General features: G+C 39.6%; 1 protein-coding gene across 1 annotated transcript in view; it reads left to right on the top strand.

Moving 5' to 3' along the window:
• The window catches only part of rnf123.S (ring finger protein 123 S homeolog), a 64020-nt gene that overhangs the window by 15341 nt on the left and 24855 nt on the right, over positions 1–23824 (top strand). Inside the window, exons 11-32 of the mRNA XM_041561678.1 lie at positions 338–452; positions 2294–2398; positions 4820–4945; positions 5017–5109; positions 5195–5268; positions 6007–6124; positions 6559–6658; positions 7066–7127; positions 9325–9396; positions 10857–10977; positions 13402–13503; positions 13595–13701; positions 14783–14975; positions 15207–15352; positions 15679–15762; positions 16102–16209; positions 18952–19129; positions 19324–19398; positions 19534–19621; positions 19719–19806; positions 22924–23008; positions 23098–23237. Coding sequence (XP_041417612.1) covers positions 338–452; positions 2294–2398; positions 4820–4945; positions 5017–5109; positions 5195–5268; positions 6007–6124; positions 6559–6658; positions 7066–7127; positions 9325–9396; positions 10857–10977; positions 13402–13503; positions 13595–13701; positions 14783–14975; positions 15207–15352; positions 15679–15762; positions 16102–16209; positions 18952–19129; positions 19324–19398; positions 19534–19621; positions 19719–19806; positions 22924–23008; positions 23098–23237 — 2380 coding nt within the window. The remainder of the gene's footprint in view (positions 1–337; positions 453–2293; positions 2399–4819; positions 4946–5016; positions 5110–5194; positions 5269–6006; positions 6125–6558; positions 6659–7065; positions 7128–9324; positions 9397–10856; positions 10978–13401; positions 13504–13594; positions 13702–14782; positions 14976–15206; positions 15353–15678; positions 15763–16101; positions 16210–18951; positions 19130–19323; positions 19399–19533; positions 19622–19718; positions 19807–22923; positions 23009–23097; positions 23238–23824) is intronic.

Consider the following 23824-nt stretch of genomic DNA (forward strand, 5'->3'; position numbering starts at 1 on the left):
TGCACTTGCCTTCTGAATATTCAAATCCATTTGATACAGGACACCGTACACTTTACTGTCTAAAAATCCACCAATTTTTATTAATACAAATTATTGCTTATGTATATGTGCATATTTTTCAAGGGATGAACAGTTATTTCATTGGAGGCGATTTGACATTACCAGCTGCAGGAAAATACACCCACAAGCCATTCATATTTTAATAACTATTTAAAAAAATAACTATAGCATTTGTAAAAAAACAACAACTTTCTTTTGAATTAGGGTGTTGATTATTTTAGCAATGATTCTTTCCTCATTAAGCACTTTTTAGGTTATCCTTAACTTCCTTGTGTACTTATCCTGTAGAAGGGTACCGCCCCCTGCAGGATCCCCCCACTGCCGACTTGCTGAAATCCCACAGACTGATGGGTTATATCAAGAATATTCTTAGAACTGGAATAGATGTTCAGGTAACCTACTAACTGTATCTTATCTTAAAACAGTTACATACATGAATATTGGACTAATTTTCACCAGGAGCCAATTAAACGACTGTGTTTTTGTAGTGGTAAAAGAAACCAGAGTACGCACGGAAACCATAAAGTCACCAAATCAGTGTAGATGGTGCCCTAGTCAGAGCTACAAGGCCAGCAATGCAAACCATTGTTCAGCTATTCTGCCTGTTGTCTATTTCAGCTACTGCACCAGCCTAAAATTTAAGCATCTCTATAATAGTATTGTACACCATCCTGGATTTTGTTAGGTGTGTCAGTGGTGCTGCACATGTTCATTGTGCTATGGGCAACTGTTAATAAGATAAGTAGACCCCCCTTGTGTGACTCCCTACATGAAAGTCTGCCTGCTGTGTCTGCTTACCATGTGTAAAATTTAAAAGGTGTCAGTACAGATATTAACCGGCCCCTGCTTTGTTTAAGACTCAAATTCAGACGCTAATCCCCTGTATTGTTGACACATGTAATCCCCCCTGCATTATTCACACATGTAATCCCCCCTGCATTGTTCACACTTGTGTCACCTCTATTGTTCACACCCCTCAAACCCTGTACTGTTCACACCTGTTAGGTTTCCTTATAGGTCCTGATAGGTTTCCCTGTCTCCTACTCTGTTCTGCTTGCCCTATGCTCCATGTGTGTGCCACAGTCTGTTTGCCCAGTGCTGCTTGTGTGTGCCATATTCAGGGCCTGATTAACATAGCAGGTGCCCCTAGGCCATCTGCCGTTCATCGCCCCTGTCCCCTCCCCTTTATTTGCGCAAATTTTCATCATCGGGACTCGAGAAATAGGGACTCGAGAAATAGGGATTGGCACACATCCCCAGAGTTTATGAACCAATGTGGGTGTGGTTGGGCAGCATGCCGCCCCCCCCTAAAATCCTGCCGACCTAGGCCCCTGCCTTGGTGGCCTTTCCACAAATCCGGGCCTGGCCATACTCTTCTCATCTTGCCCAGTGCTATGTGTGTGCCATTCTCTGCTTGCCCTACTCTACCTGTGGGATGTAAGTCTGGTAGGGGTTTGTTAGCATTTGAATATTGCTGTTAGGGGTACCTAAGGTGTTTAATCATGTGTTGGGGGGGTTGTTGTGTTATCCACAGGGGAGGAGGAGGCATATGGATTTAAGGGTATGTTTTAACATGACTTAAATATTTCACATATGAGTGATGAGGGATATCTCTTCAGTGAGCATCAACCATTAGGTTTTTTGGTGTGCTACCGCCATTAATTTGGAAATGATCTTAAAAGTTCTTGTGGTAATGTGGATGTGGTTTAAAAGGGGGATTGGTCAACACTGACTTCCATTATTGGCCCTCCACCACCTAGGCCAGAAAAAATTCGGCCCTCGTTACCACAGAAGTTGGACAGCACTGAGCTAAGCGACCATCATTTTCAATCAGAAAATGTGGATTGCCTGCCATGGAAGTTGATGCTACAGGTCTAATTATTAAGCTGCTATGCAACTTGAAGTAATTAAGTTGAATTAATTACTAATCAGCCTTATATTGCTACTTTTATGTTCTATATAGACAGTATATTGTGAGTTAGTCCTGAAGCTCAGGTAACTGTCGTGCTAGGAATGTGCAGAAAAGTAGATGGGGAGTTAAGATAGGGGCATCTTCAGAGCTCCTGTGGTTGCCTTGGGCTGGTAGTGAAGTACAAAACATAACGTGGAGCATTTCCACCCTACATCTTTGTTAATCTTTATTTCTCTTTTAATACATGACTTCCACACACGTTGTAGGCGTTTTGCTTGTTTTGAGTAGGAATTGAACTGTAATAGATGTTCTTCTCTTCAGGAAGGAAAGCTAGTGGATAAGGACCCGAGCACGTGGCAGCTACAAGGGGAACCTACAGTTCTGATTACATTGGCTCACATATTTAACCAGTTTGCTCCACTCATGGTGAGTAATTCTGCCTTGCTGTTTATTTTTTAACATTTGTACTGCTCCTGATTGTAAAGGCGAGTCTGTTCTTCATTATCTCAATATTATTTTGGGTACCAAAAAAATCCAAAAGTCTGCGTCCACATACTGCATGTTACTACAAGTCTTGGTCCAGCAGCTGCAAATAATACATAGAACTGGGTATCTACTTCATTGCTCTTGCTTAGTTGGCATAGTATGTGAATTATATGTATATCTGCATTCATTTTTTTCTTTACTCTATGAAGCTCTTTTTTTATTATAGTACTAGGCTGTAGTCGACTGTAGACTAGTAGGGCAATATGTGCTAAAGGCCGCTCAAGACAGTGTTCAGCACTGATGCCTATGTGTTTATATAATTCTAAGATAATGTATAACCTCAAGCATTATTTGGAGCTAAATGGCTTTTCAAGCACAGCTAAATCGATGCCACCTTTCAGTTGTACAATACCATATTGTTTACATAAAAACATATTGCAGTGCTTCTTGTTTGACCTTTTCTGTGTCTAGGGGATACATGCAGCATATTCGGGTATTAATGTATATTTGCTATATTGTTTTGTACTTAAAGGACAAGGAAAGGCTAGAAAAGAGTTTACCTCCATGGAAAGGCATACCTCCAGCGTTGCCATCTCTCCTATCATTCTCCTCTATGTCAAGCCCTTTTTCAGTTCAGTTGCTACATTGTAGCTGACTTGAGTAAAAAAAATTCCCATGACAAAATCTTCTCCAGGACCAAAACTGCTGGGCATGCTCAGAACGTAGAATGACCAGGCTACACATAAATAATAATTGCGAGTGCGTCTTGTGTTAAAGGGGAAGGAAACCTAGTCGGCGCAAAAACCCTCCCCCCCCCTTCCGTGTGTTGTCCACCCTCCCTCCTCCCCCCTGGCCTACCCGTTCCGCTGGGCAAATGCCCCTAACTTGTTACTTACCCTTCTGCACAGGTCCAGTCCAGGGAGTTCATGGACGACATCTTCTTCCACGCGATCTTCTTCCTGCTTTGAACGGCGCATGCGCAGTAGGAGCATTTCGCCGGTACGATCTACTGCGCATGCGCCAAAAGTACTTTGTGACTTTTGGGGCATGCGCAGTAGATGCGTACCGGCGAAATGCTCCTACTGCGCATGCGCCAAAACGCCGTTCAAAGCAGTAAGAAGATCGCGTGGAAGAAGATGTAGTCTGTGAACTCCCTGGACTGGACCTGCGCAGAAGGGTAAGTAACAAGTTAAGGGCATTTGCCCAGCGGGACGGGTAGGCCAGGGGGGAGGAGGGAGGGTGGGCAACACACGGGGGGGGGAGGGTTTGTGCGCCGACTAGGTTTCCTTCCCCTTTATGAATTTCTGATGCGCTCGGAGGAGCAGAATTTTGGCACATGCTCTAATCGTTTGGACCATCTTAGTGACATCAGGGGAAGGAACATGGTAGTCGCAACGGAGTATTTATAGAGGATAGTATCAGAGGGCACAGCCGAAGCAAACTTAAGTTTTCTTTTTTTTTTTTTTTTTACAAGTTTTTTTTTTTTGCACTTTAAATTTTAAACAACATTTGTTGTTGGAAAGAAGAAAAGCATGAATTGAAAGGTTTGGAGCAGAGAGAGGAGGAAGGATTCAACGGTAAACATGTCAGCTTATTCTTGCACACATCCAGTGGAATTTGTTTTTGTGTTATGGAAAGATACCAAAGTACCCCAGACTGCATCGAATTTCTGCGGACAACCCCTGGCATGATATGTCAGTTTCTGGTTGGGCAGAGAGTTGTTAATCCGGTTGCGCAAGGCTGGTATAGTCGTTTTCAGTACGGTATCGTTTTTAGCATAGTAAAGAAGTTGAAGGTAGCACAGTCTGGTGTGGCTATTGATGTCCATATCTTCCTCTATTCCAAGCAGGCAAATCAGAGGTGACAATAGTCTTGGTAACTCTAAAACATCAGAAATGCAATACACAATGTCTCTCCAGAAGCATTTGATTAGTGGGCAGTGCCAAAATACATGCATGTAAGAACCAATGTCCCTTTCACATTTTACACAAGTATCTTGGAGATCCTGTATGAAGTGAGGTATACCCAGTTTCGAAATTTAATTTGAATATATCTATCTCTGACAGATATAGTTAAGTCTGGTATCTGCTTCAGGGCTTCCTCCTCCGTAAGGTTTGGTATGTCCGTTTTCCATTTCCCTAGGGCTTTAGCAAGTGGGTCTTGGATAGTTTGCCTTAAAATAGTATAAGAGTGGGAAACAAATATTTTATCATATTACTTAAGTGATCAGGCACAGCATGGGGACAATATTAAATACTGCATAATTGAGATTCAGAAGGTTGATAAGTCTTTTAAAGTGGCAATTTGGTAATGGTATCAAACAGACTGTCTGTTTTTTGTTTTTCTTTATCTGGTTTGTAGTGCAAAGTGTATCTTGTGGAGGATGTGCTAATGAACTTCCTTTTGGGTATCCTTGAAGAAGGTGGATCAGTGGAGGAACATCCCCTCATCCAGCACCTCCTAGATCTTATGTGGTTGCTTATGGAGGTAAATGGTATTCCCTATGGAAAAGGGAAGAGCCTAAAAGTTGTCAGCACTAACACTTTTCCTCCCATCAGGACTATGAAATTCACGAGTGCCTCAAACAGTTTATGATGTCACTTCTTCGAGCTTATCGCTTCTCTCCAATAGTGCCTGATTTGGGATTGCAGGTGAGGACTTTTGCTCTGTTGTTTGATATTGTGTGTTCTCTTCGTGTATATCACATACTGATTATTTGATGTCTCATCTGTGCAGATTCACTACTTGCGTCTAACCATCGCCATACTTCGACATGAAAAGTCTCGCAAGTATTTGCTAAGCAATGTTCTGTATCCTTTTTCAGTGGGAGGTTCTCTTTTGTGTGTGAGGCTTGTTGCACCTGTATTTTATACAGAAATGGATCTCTGGTGTTTACTGTCTACCACATACTATGATACCTGTGCCCTTGCATGTGAGATGGCTACTGAATGATGATATTATAGTCTGCAGATGGCTCTGCTTATGGATAAAGGGGAAGAATCTTAGTTCTGATGTGTGCAGTTTACCATACATGTTAATGTAGGACTTGCTCATGTTTAACTTGTGCTGGCTCAGAAGGCAGAAATAACATATACAGATCTTCCAGAAATGTATGAGAAAAGACCTTTATGTAGCTGGCCTTATGAGTTGAAGCCAGCTTTTGGAGTGTAATGGGTGCTCTTCTCAACTGCATAAAAATTACAGAGTTGGTAGCAATGGGATTCACATCAAACAATCTTTTTGCATCATTTTTCATAGAAATAAAATCCTATGCAAAGTTTTTGTCAATTATGCCCCTAGCACACCTGCACCATCAAAGCTTTATCCTTTATAAATTTCTTTGTTTTGATGTATTGATTTTTTTTTTTAAAAAATATAGATATTTGTAGCCTTAAAACAGAACTTTTCCATGCAAACAAGAGCAACAAGCAATTTGTATGTGAATAAATTGCATCTGATCTATCTATAGAATGGGTATAGCCAATGTAACTTAAATTAATGTAAAACAACTTGTATTTTTTTTCTCTTCCTTAACATTGATTTGCAAGATTTGATGTCCTTCGTTCTGTTGTGTTCTTCTTTATTAAGTGCCCCTTGAGAGTGGAGGAGGCTGGGCTGCAAGAGCTTATCCCAACCACATGGTGGCCCAACCGATTTAACAAAGAGGTGATCAAGAGTTCCAGTTAATATAAATACATTCCAAAACCTTTAGTACTTTGGTGTTTTGAGATGTCAGTTTTCAGATTAAATCTAGCTCTAGTTTAATCTTCCCTTTAATCTGAATTACCATTAGTTTACTGGCCACAGAAGTAAGTACAGGAATTTTCATGTGCATAAGAGATGTTCAACCTGAAGCTGTACAGTACCAGCATTCCCTATATATGACTATATGCTGTAAGAGAGTTGAGGGACTTGTAGTACAACGCCAGCTATAGTGCTTTACATAGTTGACCATCTCTTCTATTCAGTGAAATAAAGTGTAAAATCAGAAATGACTATAGGGCCCTAAGGGAAGACTTGCTTCCTCCTACATGGACTAGATGTTCTTATGTTAAATGATAGAATCAGATTTCTTAAGTATTTCACAATTTCACGTGTAGGGGAAAGAAATCCGTGATCCAACAGAAGAAAGTGGAGAAGAACGACTTAGGAGGAGAGCATATGAACGAGGTTGCATGAGGTTGAAAAAACGTATTGAAGGTGAGTGCTGTATCAGCCCTAATAATTATGGCTTATAAGGTCTTATTCTGTCTGCAGAAGACGGGTCTGGTTAGTCAACTAGCCTGTGGCAATCACTATTGCTGGACAGGCTGCTTATGGAGGTGCTCACAAAGCAGTTAATTGTGTGACACAACCAAATTAATGGATCTTTGAAATGATACATTAATGTTCCTAAAAAGATTTATCCAGGCTTATGTGCCTTACATTATATTAAGTGACTAATATCATTTTTTCTTTTTTAATAATTATTTGCTTGCTGTGAAATCCCTGCAGCATTACCCTTACACTGTCACGAGGATCAGAATTAAAGTACTTCCAGCTAAATTAAAGTTTAAGATATTTTACTAGTTTTGTTTAAATATTCTTCTCCTTTCATCTTTATTTAGTGGTGGAAGAACTGCAGGTGCATATTTTGAGACTGCTGCTGAACAACAAAGACAAGGGAGGGGTAAGGAAGCCAGGGAACCTTGCTCTATAGCACACACTAAAGCTTGTTTCTAGTAGGTGTTTCCCCTCAGATCAAAATACCAAAATGTGTAAATTCTTTATATACACTTCTAAATTACAGTCATAGGAAAAAGTTTGGGAACCCCCTCTCAGCCTGCATAATAATTTATTCCACTTTCAACAAAAAAGACAACAGTGGTATGTCTTTCATTTCCCAGGAACATCTGAGTACTGGGGTGTTTTCTGAACAAAAAAAATTTAGTGAAGTGATATTCAGTTGTATGAAATTTAATCAAATGTGAAAAACTTGCTGTGCAAAAATGAGGGTACCCTTGCAATTTTGCTAATTTGAATGCATGTAACTGCTCAATACTGATTACTGGCAATACCAAATTAGTTGAATTAGCTTGTTAAGCCTTGAACTTCATAGCAGGTGTGTCCATGAGAAAAGGTATATAAGGTGGCCAATTGCAAGTTTTGCTTTTGTTTGACTCTCCTCTGAAGAGTGAAAGCATGGGATTCTCAAAGCAACTCAGTTTAGGGGAAGGCTACAAAAAGCTATGTAAAAAAATGGAAGGCCATAGGCACAGTTGGGCAGGCCAAGAAAAATACAGGAGCGGCATATGCGGAGGATTGTGAGAATAGTTACATACACTCCAAAAATCACCTCCAAAGACCTGCAAGAACATCTTGCTGCAGATGGTGTATCTACATTGTTCTACAATTCAGCGCAATTTGTACAAAGAACATCTGTATGGCAGAGTGTGGCGTGAGTGCAGAAAGGGCTTCTTTCTCATTAAACACAAACAGTCGCTTGTTGTATGCAAAAGCTCATTTAGACAAGCCACAGTCATTTTGGAACAAAGTGCTGTGGACTGATCAGACAAAAATTAAGTTATTTGGTCAAAAAGCTCTTTGCATGGAGGAAGAAGAACACCACATTCCAAGAAAAACACCTGCTACATACTGTCAAATTTGGTGGAGGTTCCATCATGCTGTGGGGCTGTGTGGCTAATTCAGTGACTGGGACCCTTGTTAAATTCGAGCGTCGGATGAATTTAACCCAATATCAACAAATTCCTCTGGATAATGCTTAAGCATCAGTCACAAAGTTGAAGTTACGCAGGGGTTGGATATTACAACAAGACAATAACCCTAAACACACTTCAAAATCTACAAAGACATTTATGCAGATAAAAATGTACAATATTCTGGAATGGCCATCACAGTCCACCTACTTAAATATCATGGAAAATCTATGGGATGATTTGAAGCAGGCTGTCCATGCTCGGCAGCCATCAAATTTAACTGAACTGGAGAGATTTTTTTAATGCACAAATGGTCAAAAATACCGCCATTCAGAATCCAGACACTATTCAAAGGCTATAGGAGGCGTTTAGAGGCTGTTACATTTGCAAAAGGAGGCTCAACTAAGTATTGATGTAATATATCTCATTGCTGAGCAACTAAAATGGCCATTTACTACCCAATATTACCTGGCCACTCCTGAGTGAGTCTGCAATTTATATGCCTGTGCATGGGGCCAAAACAATGTCCTCCTGAAAAAAGTATGTGACTGGGGCTTGTTTAAGTATTAAGTAGACTGGAATATCCTGCCATGTGTGGACTGCCTTGAGCTGTTCATGTACTTTTCTTCTAAAGGGTGTATATGATGGGACCAGTATGTGGGGGGGACAGGGGAGTTCATGAAAACTGGCGAAGATGATGTCTAATAAGTTGATCTTCCCATAAATGGCCAGCTTTAGAAAAGCTTTCATGTTGTGTGTCTAGAGAGGGACAAATGACTGGACCTCTATCTGTTTTTCATTATATGCCAAATAACTTTACCCTTCTTATCTATGCAAAGTGGTCCTCTTCAGCCACCTGTCTGCACCCTTGCTCCCTGATGTTTGTTGCATGTAGAGTGAAATGATTCAGACAGTTATTTTATGTGCTAGAGAAATTCTGCTAAAAATAGTTACCTAAATCGCTCTGTAATTTTTACTACCAAAACCAGGCATATATAACACCGTGCCTACATTTCTCCATGAATCCTTGCTATTCACATCTATAAAGAGCAGTAAGAGTTTGTAGACTGTGACTGTGACTGTTCAATCGTTGTATTTTATCTTCACATTTAATTTCCATTTCTAAAATTATTAATTTGGTATTTGTCTCACTTTCTTTCTTACTGGCAGGGTGAAGCTTCCCGGTACATTTTTCTGAACAAGTTCAGAAAGTTCTTACAAGAAAATGCTAGCAACAGAGGGGTATGTGTATTTGTAGAAATACAAAAGGGATCACCACTATTTTTATTTCTTAATTTATAATAATATCGCCAAGGTTTTTATGTTTCAAGCACAAGTGTGTGCATAATATGATATCAGCAGGAAAATTTACCCATTATCTTAATAAATGCACCAGCCTCTGGTACTGTTTTCAAGAAAATGGTGCATGCACCTTCCTAAAATTGACACAGGACTCCTGGTAGGTTTAATTACTTGTAGACCTAATATGTGCCTAACAACTTGGCACCTTCTGAATGGTTATTGCTTCCCTTCTCATTTAAGAAAGCATTTGTTCAGGGTATGTATAATGTGATGGTGGAACCTTTCCTGGCAGAGAGCATTTTTTAAAGTAGGTAAGCGTTTTACATGGTAACACCTAAACTTTTGCTATAAACATTTATAAATGTTTGCTATAATAAACCTGGCTCCCTAACTTTTACAAGTGCAACTCCAGTTTTATGTAAAACTGTTTTTTTTCCCTCAACCAAACCTTATATCTTTACTGTAATTGTCAGGTTAGACAAAGACTTCCCAATGCAGTAGTGTTGTATATTTAAATATACCTTAAAGGAAAACTATACCCCCCAAAACAATGTAGGTCTCTATTAAAAGATACTGAGTAAAACAGCGCATGTGTAAAACCCTGCTTCATGTAAATGAACCATTATCATAATAATATACTTTTTTAGTAGTATGTGCCATTGGGTAATCATAAATAGAAAATTGCCATTTTAAAAAATAAGGGCCGCCTCCTGAGATCGTAAGATTCACTGTGCACACATACAAACCACATGTAAGGTCACATGAGCCAATTAACAGACAGAGTTCTGCCTTTTGCTTTCTCACTTCTTCTTGTAACAGTAAGTGTTGTAGTATTTCTGGTCAGGTAATCTCTGAGGCAGCACAGATAGAGTCACAAAATGGTGGTTCAAGGCAAGAGATGTAAAAGGGCAATATTTATGTAAATATATATTCCTGTTTGGTAAGATTCTTTAATATGTCATTCAATTTGATATAAACTATCTGTTGCTTAAGTATTCATTTTGGGGGTATAGTTTTCCTTTAAAAAGCAAAAGTAGCTGAGCCTGCTTTATGTTGTTTAAGAGCAACATGTACATCAGGACTGTTAATAGCGACTCACAGTTGGGGCTTAGATGGTATGCCTTTTTACTTCCTCCTGCTTGTTTTAGGTTGCACTGTGAATACAGAATGCTTGTATTATACTGTTGCATGATAGTAAACTAGGGATCAATGCATAGAATGGGCAAACGTAGCTTTCAAACTCAATCAATCCCAATGCGAGTCCACATCCGCTGGAGTGAGACCTGCTAAATCTTTTGATAACATAGACAGACATGTCCATGAGACATACTACATGAAAGAAAGATCAACACAGCTGAATAATTGAATTGTCTGATGGCCTTTTTTTTAAAAAAATTTAGAACCCCACAGTACTTTGTCCTCCTGAGTACATGGTCTGCTTTCTGCATCGCTTGATCTGTGCTGTGAGGTCATGTTGTGAGGAGTACAAGATAAAGAACCCAGTAGCCTGCTCCAGTGATGGTAAGAAAGGGTTAATGCTAAGTGTGTAAATTGTGTGGTTACGATTTAAAGCCTCCTACCTGCAAAGGTTAAAAAAATTAAATAAATAAAGTAAAGGGGTAGGTCACCAAACTGTTTATCATGATCTGGTGGTGGTGATATTTGCATTCATTTTGGACATTTCCTAAGAATAGACCATTTTATGACATCCTAAAAGTCTGCTTAAAGGTGAAACTGCCCCTTTACAGCAAAGCCATCGTCATAAATTATCAAAACAGCGCAAGCCAAATAATATCTGCCATAGAAGCCGATACAGCAAGATGGATTAAAAATCAGAATATGCAGACTGTCTGCAGATATAAATCTCTAAATGGTCGCCGGCTGCTTTATGGGGGAACAAACAAAGCTGCTTGAGTTCTGGGAAGTAAGGTGGGGAGGGGTTTGAAAGTATGATAGTTTCCCTGCAGAGCAGTTAGGGACCGTCTGAAGTTTCCTATCTGCAACTGTTAGAACAAGTAAAACAAAGGGGAAATTTCACTGCATACAGTTATGTATATTATAAAAATTGGGATGCACCGAATCCAGGATTCGGTTCGGGATTTGGCCAGGATTCTGCCTTTTTCAGCAGGATTCGGCCGAATCCTTCTGCCTGGCCAAACCGAATCCTAATTTGCATATATACATTCGGAACGGGGAGGGATATTGTGTGACTTTTTGTCACAAAACAAGGAAGTAAAAAATGTTTTCCCCATCCCATATGCAAATTAGGATTTTGTTCGGTATTTGGCCGAATCTTTCGCAAATGATTCGTGGGTTCTACCGAATCCAAAAAGGGGATTCGGGGCATCCCTAATAAACATTTTTTTATTGATTCTTTGGGTATTACTCACAACAACATACAGTTGTAAGGCCAAGGTTTGCACTGTTGGATTCTGATTTGGCCAAAAAGAAATGTAAAATTTGATCCCAGGATTTCTTGTTTGCAGGACTCCACATTAAGGGCTCTTACTCACTTGCGTTCTGACCTGCGCTCCCCTGCGTTCGGTTTTTTGGCGTTTGGCGTCTATTCCTGCGCTCCCCTGCGGCTGAACGCCAAAAAACGGAACGCAGGGGAGCGCAGGTCAGAACGCAAGTGAGTAAGAGCCTTTACAATGGTGGATATTTCTCTGCAGATTTACAGTACTTTCAACAAACAGAAGACTCCTAGTGTGCCAAAAGGGCAAAGAAATGGTTTAAATGAGAACTAAACCCTAAAAATGAATGTGGCTAAAAATGCCATATTTTGCATACTGAACTTAATGAGAAAATGAGGTTTGTCTGTAATATAAGCTGATGCTACAAGGCTGATTAATAAATTCTGATGCTAGTTGCACTGGTTTCTGTGCTGTCATGTAGTAATTATTTGTATTCATTACTAATCAGCCTTTATGTTGTGACATTTATATTCTATGGGGCCGATTCACTAACTTCGAGTGATGGATTCGAAGGTAAAAAACTTCGAGTTTTGAAGTTTTTTTTGGGCTACTTCGACCATCGAATGGGCTACTTCGACCTTCGACTACGACTTCGAAACAAACTATTCGAAGTAAAAATCATTCGACTATTCGACCATTCGATAGTCAAAGTACTGTCTCTTTAAAAAAAACTTCGACCCCCTAGTTCGCCATCTAAAAGCTACCGAAGTCAATGTTAGCCTATGGGGAAGGTCCCCATAGGCTTGGCTAACTTTTTTTGATCGAAGGATATTCCTTCGATCGTTGGATTAAAATCCTTCGAATCGTTCGATTCAAAGGATTTTATCGTTTGATCGAAGGAATTATCCTTCGATCGTTCGATTGAACTATCTGCGCTAAATCCTTCGATATTCGAAGTCGATGGATTTTAATTCCTAGTCGAATATCGAGGGTTAATTAACGCTCGATATTGGACCCATAGTGAATCGGCCCCTAAGTGTACTGTATATTGTGAGTGTGTCCCTAAGCTCAGTAAGTGACAGCAGCACAGAGGATGTGCAGCAAATCAGCAGAAAAGAAGATGGGGAGCTACTGGGGCATCTTTGGAGGCACAGATCTTTACTGTGACATGCCTGTGGTTGCCTTGGTCTGGTACAGAAGCCGAAAACATAATTTTTAACATTTCTAGCTACTGCTTTATTTAAGCTTTAGTTCTCCATTAAGCATACCTGCAGTGTTACTGTAGGATCACGTATATAAAAGGGCAATATAAACTTGTAGAACATTTTTTTCAATGTTATTTTGTTTGTGTTGCACATAACTGAACATAACGGTATATTCTATGCACTTATCCTAATTTTCCAAACCTAAACACTCTCCATAAAACTCCATTGATGATTACTTTTGTAAACTACAAAACAAGGTATATCTTTAAATGTTCCATGTTTTCTGCAGCCAACTTAACAGCATAATGTTTTTTTTTAATTTGTAGAAGGCTATGTCCCCCCACAGCTCTTCTACAATGGGAAGGTAGACTATTTTGACCTACAAAGGCTTGGGGGGCTACTCTCACACCTGAGGAAGACACTAAAAGGTAAACTTGTTTCAGTCCTCCATATATGCAATTCTAATCACGTTATTTGAGCGCTTGTTGTTTCCTCTAATCTTTTTCTGTGTGTTGATAGATGAACTAGCATCTAAGGCCAATATTGTGATAGATCCCTCGGAGTTGCAGGCCGCTACAATGGATGATCTAGAAGAGGAAGATGAATCTGCCAATACAACTGCGCAGGTAAGTTTGACCTGTAATTGTATGGTTCAATCTGTTTCACAAACCATATCATGGGGAGGCACATTTATCAAGGGTCGAATTTTGAATTCATGTGTTTTGTTTTTTGTTTTTTAAAAAAAATTCCCATAAACTCCCATGCGCTTGAAATAATAAAATAAAATCCAATTTTTCAAACTGAATAGAATCGAAGCGAAAACTCAAATCAAATTCGATTAGATTCAAAATTAAAAAACTTGATTCTCCGAAAAGGAAGGCTGCAAACCACTCCAAATCCCTGGTCCTCACCCATTGACTTAAAGGAAAACTATACCCCCCAAACAATGTAGGTCTCTATTAAAAGATACTGAGTAAAACAGCTCATGTGTTAACCCTGCTTCATGTAAATGAACCATTATCATAATAATATACTTTTTAAGTAGTATGTGCCATTGGGTAATCATAAATAGAAAATTGCCATTTTAAAAAATAAGGGCCGCCCCCTGAGATCGTAAGATTCACTGTGCACACATACAAACCACATGTTAGGTCACATGAGCCAATTAACAGACAGAGTTCTGCCTTTTGCTTCCTCACTTCTTCCTGTTACAGTTAGAGTTGTAGTATTTCTGGTCAGGTGATCTCTGAGGCAGCACAGATAGAGTCACGAAATGGTGGTTCAAGGCAAGAGATGTAAAAGGGCAATATTTATGTAAATATATATTCCAGTTTGGTAAGATTCTTTAATATGTCATTCAATTTGATTTTGATATAAACTATCTGTTGCTTAAGTATTCATTTTGGGGGTATAGTTTTCCTTTAAACAGCAGTTCGGCAGGTTTTAGGCAGCGAATAGTCGAATTCGAGTTCTTAAAGGGTCAGAGTATGATAATTCTGGAAAATTGAATTTGAAATTTTAGAAAAAAACTTGAATCGAATTTGACCGTTTTGACCATAAAAAAACACGAAAATTCTAATTTTCAATTCGACCCTTAATAAATCTGCCCCTTAACATTTTTATGCTCATTTGCCCGCAATTTTTCATGTTGTTGTTTTTTTAAATTATGTTTACTTAATCTACCTATTTTCTGACTCTTTAACTCAGAGGTCCAGTGCTGCTCTGGCCATTGGGGGAGCCCTTGCTAGACCGAGCTGGCTCAGCTCCCCAACCCTTGGGAGAGCAAACCGTTTCCTGAGCACAGCTGCTGTGAGCCTGATGAACCCACGCCGTCCCTTGGGAGCTTTGGATAAAGTCAAGGTGCGCAGTCTTAGTGTGGATCAACGCACAGAGGATGACAGTGAGTAAAGGCAAACATGTTGTTTTAGTAATGGCAGAGCTGGCCCAGTTTGTTGTTCTCTCATCACTTGTTATCGATTTACCACTTCATGTGAAGTCTAGCAATTTTTCTTGCTTTATTTTGCTTATCCTTGTGGTGGCTACTAAAGAGCATTGTGGTTACTTGTGATGGTCATTTGAGGAGGATTGTGTGTGTGTGATTCAGTGTCACCTTGATTTTATATCCTTGCAGTTGAAGGCCAACATGGAAATGATGGGCTTTTACTTGGTAGACCACCAGAGGAATCCGATGCTGTAATCACAGAAAATTCATTGCTGGAGATCCTAGATGGGGCAGTTATGATGTATAACTTGAGTGTACATCAGCAGCTTGGAAAGGTATGTATAGATTATTGTTTACTGTGATATACAGCCCCCAGACCTAGCATAGTAAGTCTGCACTATGAGGGGCAACAAGCTGTAGTAGGCAAAACTGAGTTACTTAGTAATCTTTTATAATTACGTATCTCACTTGCATCACAGAATGATCTGTCTTTCCTACATTATACTGTCATTACCCATAATAGAGATACAAGGGCACTTAATAAGTTATATGCCGTTAATAGGTGGCTATGGTAATGGTAATATGTGACTTGCAGTAACAAACAGAGGATTGCATTGGAGTGTCTACAATGATATTTACATCATTATGTATGTCTTTATAGATGGTTGGAGTTTCAGATGATGTGAATGAGTATGCTCTGGCTCTAAAGGATACAGAGGAAAAGATTAAACACTGTCCAAAGAGGGTAGGTATTTATTAAAAGGGCAGTATATATCTATAAACGTCATTGCACAGTAATTGGAATTTGTGTTAAATATAAATTCTGCCTACTAATTAAAAAAAGTCCAACAATGCTTGTAAGCATAATTTCAAAAAGCAGAGATCGAGTGCATAGACTGACAGATACAAAGTATTTATTGTGACATCTAAGAATAAGGGAAATGAATATGGGGAAAGAGTAGAGTATTTGACATGGTTTATTCTGGGGAAATTTGTTTTTATTTTGAAGTTTAATGTATTTATAGCCATTAAGCCATTCATTTTTTAAATCCAGTTTACCGCTGTTTCCTTTCTTCCACCCCAGAGAGCAGATATCATGGATGAGTTGGTGAAGAGCCAGCGTGTATTCTCTGAGAAGTTAAATCACCTGAGCAGGCGTCTGGCCTGGATCAATGTCACAATCTATTCCAAGGTAAGGTTATTTGGCTTACCTCACCGGTGTCTTAAGGTAGGGGGAATTGGTGCATTGCTCTCATTTCACCAAAAAGCGAGTTGATTCTAGCTATGAGTTTTGTTTGGTATTGACTAGTAAACTGGTGTGTTCAGCCTTGATATCTATTCAAACTGTCACTGATATTTCTATATTAATCTGTCTTGAAAAAAAATGTGATTTAAGGGCAAAGCCAAATCATGCGTAAGAATTTTGCATTTGAGTCATATACCAGGAATTGATATGTTCATTTTGTGAATCCTATATGGGATAAGGTACATTCTATGCAGATATTCAGACATTTGTCTTTGACTCTAATTACGTTGAGGGGTCTTGGAAGCCCTGTTGTTTGTTCCAGTATTTGTTTAGGGAATATTTGAGGGTTTGTAAAACGAGTTTTAAAGAGATACTGACACCAGAAAATAACCTTTTTTTTATATCCATCATAACATTATCTTTGAATGCTATTCATAATTTTGCCATTAAAGTATTTGCCTGATGCTTTTACATTACCTTTATTACCCCCATGTTCCTCTTTGAGGGAGCTGCCATATTTGTGCAGCAGTAGTCGGTTAGCATTAGAAACTCTGACAGGCTGAGATGGGACAGCCAGACTGAGATGGCAAAACAGTCAGGTTTAGGAACTTCAAGTAATACTTACAAAGGTAGAACTATCAGCAAAAAATGATCAACGTGGCCTATATGTAACTTTTAATGTAGATTATTATTTTTGAAAATAACATTTTTAGTGTCAGTATCACTTTAAGCACAGCGGAGTTAGAGTAATACACTTTTCTGTTTGGGAATTTATACTTTTCTTAAAGGCCCCCATATACAAGCCGATAAAAGCTGCCGACAGACTCGGCAGCTTATTGGCCCGTGTGTGGGGCCATCCGACGGGCATCCCCGATCAATATCTGGCCGAAAGTCGGGCAGATGCCGATCGGGCAGGGTAAAAAATCCCGTTGGATCGTGGCCTTTTCGTTGATGTGGTCCCGCAATCCGACCGCCTGTATCGCCTCCACTCTGATCCGATCATTGGGCCCTAGGGCCAATGATCGGATCAGCCCGATATCGCACACCTCAATGTGGGCATTTCAGGGAGAGATCCGCTTGTTTGGCGACATTGCCAAACCAGCGGATCTCCCTGTGTAGGGCCACCTTTAGAGACAGGGAAGTTTAATTATGTTCCGTCGGTTTATTACATTCTCAGTGGGTTTTATATTGTAGAAGACACACCTTGGTTACTGTTCTGAGTTGTGGGAGGTCACGGACTGGCTGCTGAGGAAGAAGCCCACCGCCAAGCAGTGACTAACTTAGTAATAAAGTAATACAAACAGAGATATGGTAAATAAATAGGCACATTTGGAGAACATTACTATGTTCAATAGGTTTATTCTTCTAATATCTATGAGAGGGAGCAGGGACCATACTTTACTTTTATTGAGAGAGTGGAGACATGGAAAGATATTTAAGTCTACAAGCTTTAAAGTCTGTTGGGATAATTGGGGATTCAGCTTGGTATTTCTTTAACCCTGTGTAATCTGAGTGATAATTTATGGGTTCAATACTATGGTTAGAGAATCCTCTGAACTTTGTACAAAAAAAATTTCATTGGCATAAATAACTTTAATGTCAGCAATAATTTGCAATTCTGACATTTTAGCAGGGCCATCAGCAGTTTCTATATTTCTCTGTTCAAAACTAGCCCTTTCATCTTTGTGCTGATAGTCTGTTCATTTATGTGATTTGGTTGATTTTACCCCCAACCTAAATATGTTGTTGGTTAAGGTAGATGAGATAGTATATCTTTCTTTTAAAATCTACAGAATTATATTGTGATATGTGGTGGCATTTTGTACATTTCCTTGATGCACGGTGAATTTTGGCTTTTGCTAGAAGTCAGATTAGTTAGTTACTGTTCCATTCTCTGTTCCTTTGGTTCTCAATATCATAATAAAATATACTGCTCCCCAGAGACAGAATGGGATTTCTTGCAGATGGTAACTTTAACAATGCGAGTGTTCAATGCTTAAATATCACATTTTAAATCTAGCATATACATTTTCAGTAACTTTTGTAGGACTGGATTAGTAATTATGTATGTATTGTGTGTTGACTTTTAACAAATTCAGTAATTAAAGGAAAACTATAACCCCAAAATGAACACTTAAGCAGCAGATAGTTTATATCATATTAAGTGACATATTAAAGAATCTTACCAAACTGGAATATATATTTAAGTAAATCTTGCCCTTTTACATCTCTTGCCTTGAGCCACCATTTCGTGATGGTCTCTGTCCTGTCTCAGAGATCACCTGACCAGAAATACTACAACTGTAACAGGAAGAAGTGTGGGAGCAAAAGACACAACTCTGTCTGTTAATTGGCTCATGTGACCTAACATGTATGGTTTGTTGGTATGTTTGTGAGTTCAGTGAATCCTACGATCCCAGGGGGCGGCCCTTATTTTTTAAAATGGCAATTTTCTATTTATGATTACCCAATGGCACATACTACTAGAAAAGTATATTATTATGAAAATGGTTTATTTACGTGAAGCAGGGTTTTACATATGAGTTGTTTTATGCAATATCTTTTTATAGAGACTTACCGTACATTGTTTGGGGGGTATAGTTTTCCTTTAAGGGATATGGAAAGAACATTTCTGTACTGACTTGACTAACTATGGACACTGAATATAAGCGTTATTCCCTGTTGCAGGAGAAAATGCAAGACGTATACTGGCTTCTTCAGGTGTGTCTACGCAGTATTGAACATGCTGACCGTACTGGATCCCTTTTTGCATTCATGCCGGAATTTTACCTGAATGTGGCAATGAACAGCTATAATGCTCTCAAGAATTACTTTAGCTCAGTAAGCAGTATGGAGGAGCTCCCAGGTACGTTTAACTTATCCTTTTCCATGTTGTTTGCTTCATATGCTCCTCTCTAACTAGCATTCTTAACTTGCCTGGGTTTTAGGATTTTCTCAATGATCAATTTAAAAATGTAAAAATAAAGTCTAATATAGTAATAAAGTATAATTCATTTTTAAAGGCTGCTGCAGGAAAAAATATATAATTTTGTGTTGTAGGCTACGAAGAAACGCTAACACGTTTGGCCACCATCCTGGCCAAGCACTTTGCAGATTCAAGAATTGTGGGAACTGGTGAGTAAACGGATCGGTGGTTTTCTCTAACCTCTGGTCCATTTTTTTTACACTTTGTCCATGGGTTTGACATTTGTGTGTGTGATAGGGAAAATTGTTTCAGGGAGTCTTCTAAAACCTCCTGTTTTATGCCAGATATTAAGGACTCGCTTATGCAGGCTCTTGCAAGCTATGTCTGTTACCCCCACTCTCTGCGTGCGGTGGAGAGGATCTCAGAAGAGCAGTAAGTGAGATCACTCTCTTCTTAAAGTATAATTAATGTAGACTCTTGTTGTGGCTCTAACTGCACATATGTGCTAATTGGCTTCCTATTTCTGCAGGCAGATTAGTATGATGAAGAATCTGCTGGCTCCATATGAACAAAGGCCGTGGGCTCAAACCAACTGGATCCTCGTGAGGCTATGGAGGGTAAGGAAATTTGGGTGTAATTGGATTTTTATTGCACAAGCAGTAAGTGGATAACAAGCCATAGGATTAGTACTTCATTATACAGGTATGGGATCCCTTATTCAGAAACTCTTTATCCAGAAAGCTCCAAATCATAGGATCTCCCTTAGACCCCTATTAGGGGAAATAATATTTTTTTTTCCGAATGATTTCCTTTTTCTTTGCAATAATAACTATAAATGCACTGAATCTGCTATTTTGGATTTGACTGAACCCCCAAATACTTAGTGGAAGATTCAGCCGAATACAGAACCCGAATCCTATGCATATGCAAATTAGATACAGGAAGGGAAAAAGATTTAAACATTTTTTACTTCCTTGATTTGTGACAAAAAGTCGTGATTTTAAGGAATAGATCCTATACCTGTACTACATACGATGCACCCATTCAGAATATAGTAGTAGTAAAAGAGGAGGTTTCCGGTTTACCTCAAAAACATTCCACATGCATGTTGGCCAATAAATTAGAACTAATTATTTTAATTTATTTCTGTGTGTGGTTTTTACCTGTTGCATTCAGCATAGCGCAAATCTTGAAAGTGAATGTTGAAATTCCATACCAAAACATTGGCCGGAGTTTGGATTAGGAAACTTGCCGTTCGCTGCAGGTCATTATGATATAAAGTAAATAAGTACATCTTGAAATCATGACAAATATACACTATATGGCCTAAAGTATCCAGACACCTGCCTGTCCAACATCTAATTTCAACTTCTTTTTATTATTTGTGTTTTTTGAGTTATTTAGCTTTTTGTTCAGCAGTTCTCCAGTTTGCATTTTCAGCATTCTGTTGCTATGGTCAAATTACCCTAGCAACCAGGATACGAATAAGAGACTGGTATATGAATAGGAGAGGCCTGAATAGAAAGAGGAGTAATAAAAAGTAGCAATAACAATACATGTAGCCTTTGTATTTGTTTTTTAGATGGGGTCAGTGACTCCCATTTAAAGGGGACATATACTATGAAATTTAATAGTGGACTAAAAGATCCTAATTAACATAAAGTAGAAGTATCTGTTTTTATTTTTGTACCTTTTGGGTCAAATATAGCTTTAAAAGTCACAAAACAGCGTTCATCCCACCCCTTTCGCATAATTCCGGTCCAAGCATTCTCCCTGTAGCTATTCACGAGCCGCCGGCTCTGCACTCCACCACTATGTCTGCCAGCCCCAGCCCACAGTCCTGATCTCCTCCCAGTCTGCATCTCCTACCCCCTCATAGTAGTCAGCCCAGATCCCCCTCCCTTCCGACAGTCCCGATCCCATCCTGGCTCACAGACCTCATCCCCTTCCTTGCCAGCCTCGATCTGCTCCTGCCACACAGCTGCTATCCCCTCCCTGCCGGCAGCTGTTGTGAACCTCCCTGGTCCGCAGCCTCAATCTCTTCCCATTGCCAGCTGAGATCTGCTTCTGGCCCACTGCCTGGATCCCTTACCTGTCTGCAATTCCATTCCCCTCCCGGCCCACAGTCCCAATCTCCTCTCAACCCGCAACACCGATCCTGTCCCTCCCTGCCAGTCCCAAACTCCTGCTGACTGCCAGCCCGATGCCCTCCTGGCCCGCAGCCCCCATCCCCTTCTTGTTGCAAGTCTGATGTGCTCCAGCTGACAGCCTGGATGCCCTTCCTGCCCACAATACAAATGTCTGCATAGGTTGCAGCACAGATCCCGTTCCATGCTACCGACCGCAATCTCCTGCCCACTACCAGTCACCAATCCCCTCCCGCCCGCAGTACTGATCTCTTCCGACCCACAGCTCCCATCCCCTCTATGCTGCCAGCAGCAATCCCCTTCCAGCTCAAGCCCGATTCCCTTCCTGGCCTGCAATCCCAATCACCTTCCTACGCTTCAAACCTCAGTCTCCTGCCTGCTGCCAGTCCCTATCCCCTCCAGGGCTGCAGTACCAATTTCCTCTTGGCCCACAGCCCCCATCCCCTTCCACCTTTCAGTCTGAACACAGACGAGTGCGCATCTCTGATAAAATGACCATTTTAGAAGGTAAAATAGATTTAAAACCGTTTTATTTTTCTTCATCATTACATATTGTATGAAGAGAACAACAAAATAACTGAAGATGAGTATTATATGAAATGTCCCCTTTAAAAGCTGGAAAGAATCAGAAGAAGAAGAAGAAGAAGGCAATTAATTCAATAACTATAAAAAAGAAAAAAAAAGGCCAATTGAAAATCTTCTTAGAATTAGTCATTTTAAAACATACTAAAAGTTAACTGAAAGGTGAACCACCCCTTTAATATGAGTTCGGTCATTTCTTTGCTGCTATAACAGCCTCTGCATTTATGGAAGGGATTTCCACCAAATGTTGAAATGTTGTTTGTGGAATTTATTTCCATTCATCCACAAGAGCATGATGCTGATGTTAAGGAAACACAGTTGCTGTTCCAGTTTCATCCAACAGGTGTTCCTACGGGTTGAAGACAGGACAGGCCAACCAAGTTCTTCCACTCTAGTCTTTGCAGAGCATAGTGAATGGACCTTACTTTGTGCACAACAGTAAAGGGACTTTCGCTTTAGCCAATAAGTAGGAAGCACAGAATTTAGTTTTATGATGTAATGGCACCTGTATCCACAATAATGGTTGTTGTTAAATTGTTAATTCAATAATAATACAATAATAATTGTAATAATTTTACAGAAGTTATTACATTCTGGGAAGAATGATGGAGCTTATTTACTAAACTGATTGTTTGCTCCAGTGCAGTAAATGTAAGACACCAATTCTCTTTTTCCTTAGGGCACTGCAAGCAGAATAAAAAAATACCTGACACCTGGTTGCTATAGGTTTCTGCACTTGGCTGTGCAGACAAACATAAAACAATGGGACATACTGTATTTATCAAAGTGTGAAACTACAGCTCACCAGAGTATGGGTATTTATCAAAGGGTGAACTTTCATACCTTCAATAAATATGGTCCCAAAAAATCACATAGAAATGAATAGAGAGCAGTGGAATTGTACTCTGATGAGCTTTAATTGCACTCTTTGCTAAAAGTGCCACAATGTTCACCAAATGTCTTGAGGAAAAGAAAAAACAAATCTGTTTTCAATTGTCTCCTTAGGGCTGTGGCTTTGGTTACAGATACACACGACTTCCACACTTGCTGAAAACTAAACCTGAGGATGTCAACCTGCCCAGTTTGCAGAGTGAGTAAGAACTATGTCTTATTGTATTATTAGGGGTTTAGTTATGATTTTATGCAAGTTCCTAAGTTTTTCTTTTTCTGCTATGGTAGAGCCATGTCCGTCCACTCTCTTGCAAAACCACATGGCAGAACTTCTACGAGGAGACCCCGAACTGGCATCAAGCTTTCTAAACAGTGTTCTGAATCAGCTAAACTGGGCCTTCTCTGAATTCATTGGTATGATCCAAGAGGTAAGTGAAGCCTGGGCAAAGAAGACGTCTTAGAGGCCAGACTGGATTGATGAAAGCCACAACAGGGAGATGAGAAGTAGTTGTGTGCTATGGGGATGGAGTAGAGAAAAACTACAAGAATGTAGTCACTTGACCTGCCAGTCTTAAATGGGTGGTTCACCTTCAAGTTAACTTTTATTATGCTATAGAATGGGCAATTCTAAGCAACTTTTCAATTGATCTTCATCATTTATTTTTTTTATAGCTTTTTATTTGCCTTTTTCTTTTGACTACCCAGCTTTCAAATGGGGGGGCACTGACCCCATCTAAAAAAACAAATGCTCTGTAAGGCTACACATTTATCGCTAGTGCTACTTTTTATTGCTACTTTTGTATTGCTACCCTGGCAACCAGATGGCTGAAACTGCAAACTGGTATAGCTGCTGAACAAAAAGTTAAATAACTCAAAAACCACAAATAAAAAATGAAAACCAATTGCAAATTGTCTCAAAAGATCACTCTCTACATCATACTAACAGTGAACTCAAAGGTGAACAACTCCTTTAAGTACCGGGTGGTACCGCATGTATTTGGAAAGTAGAATAAGT

The sequence above is a fragment of the Xenopus laevis genome, chromosome 4S (assembly GCF_017654675.1).
Source record: "Xenopus laevis strain J_2021 chromosome 4S, Xenopus_laevis_v10.1, whole genome shotgun sequence".
Taxonomy (NCBI): domain Eukaryota; kingdom Metazoa; phylum Chordata; class Amphibia; order Anura; family Pipidae; genus Xenopus; species Xenopus laevis.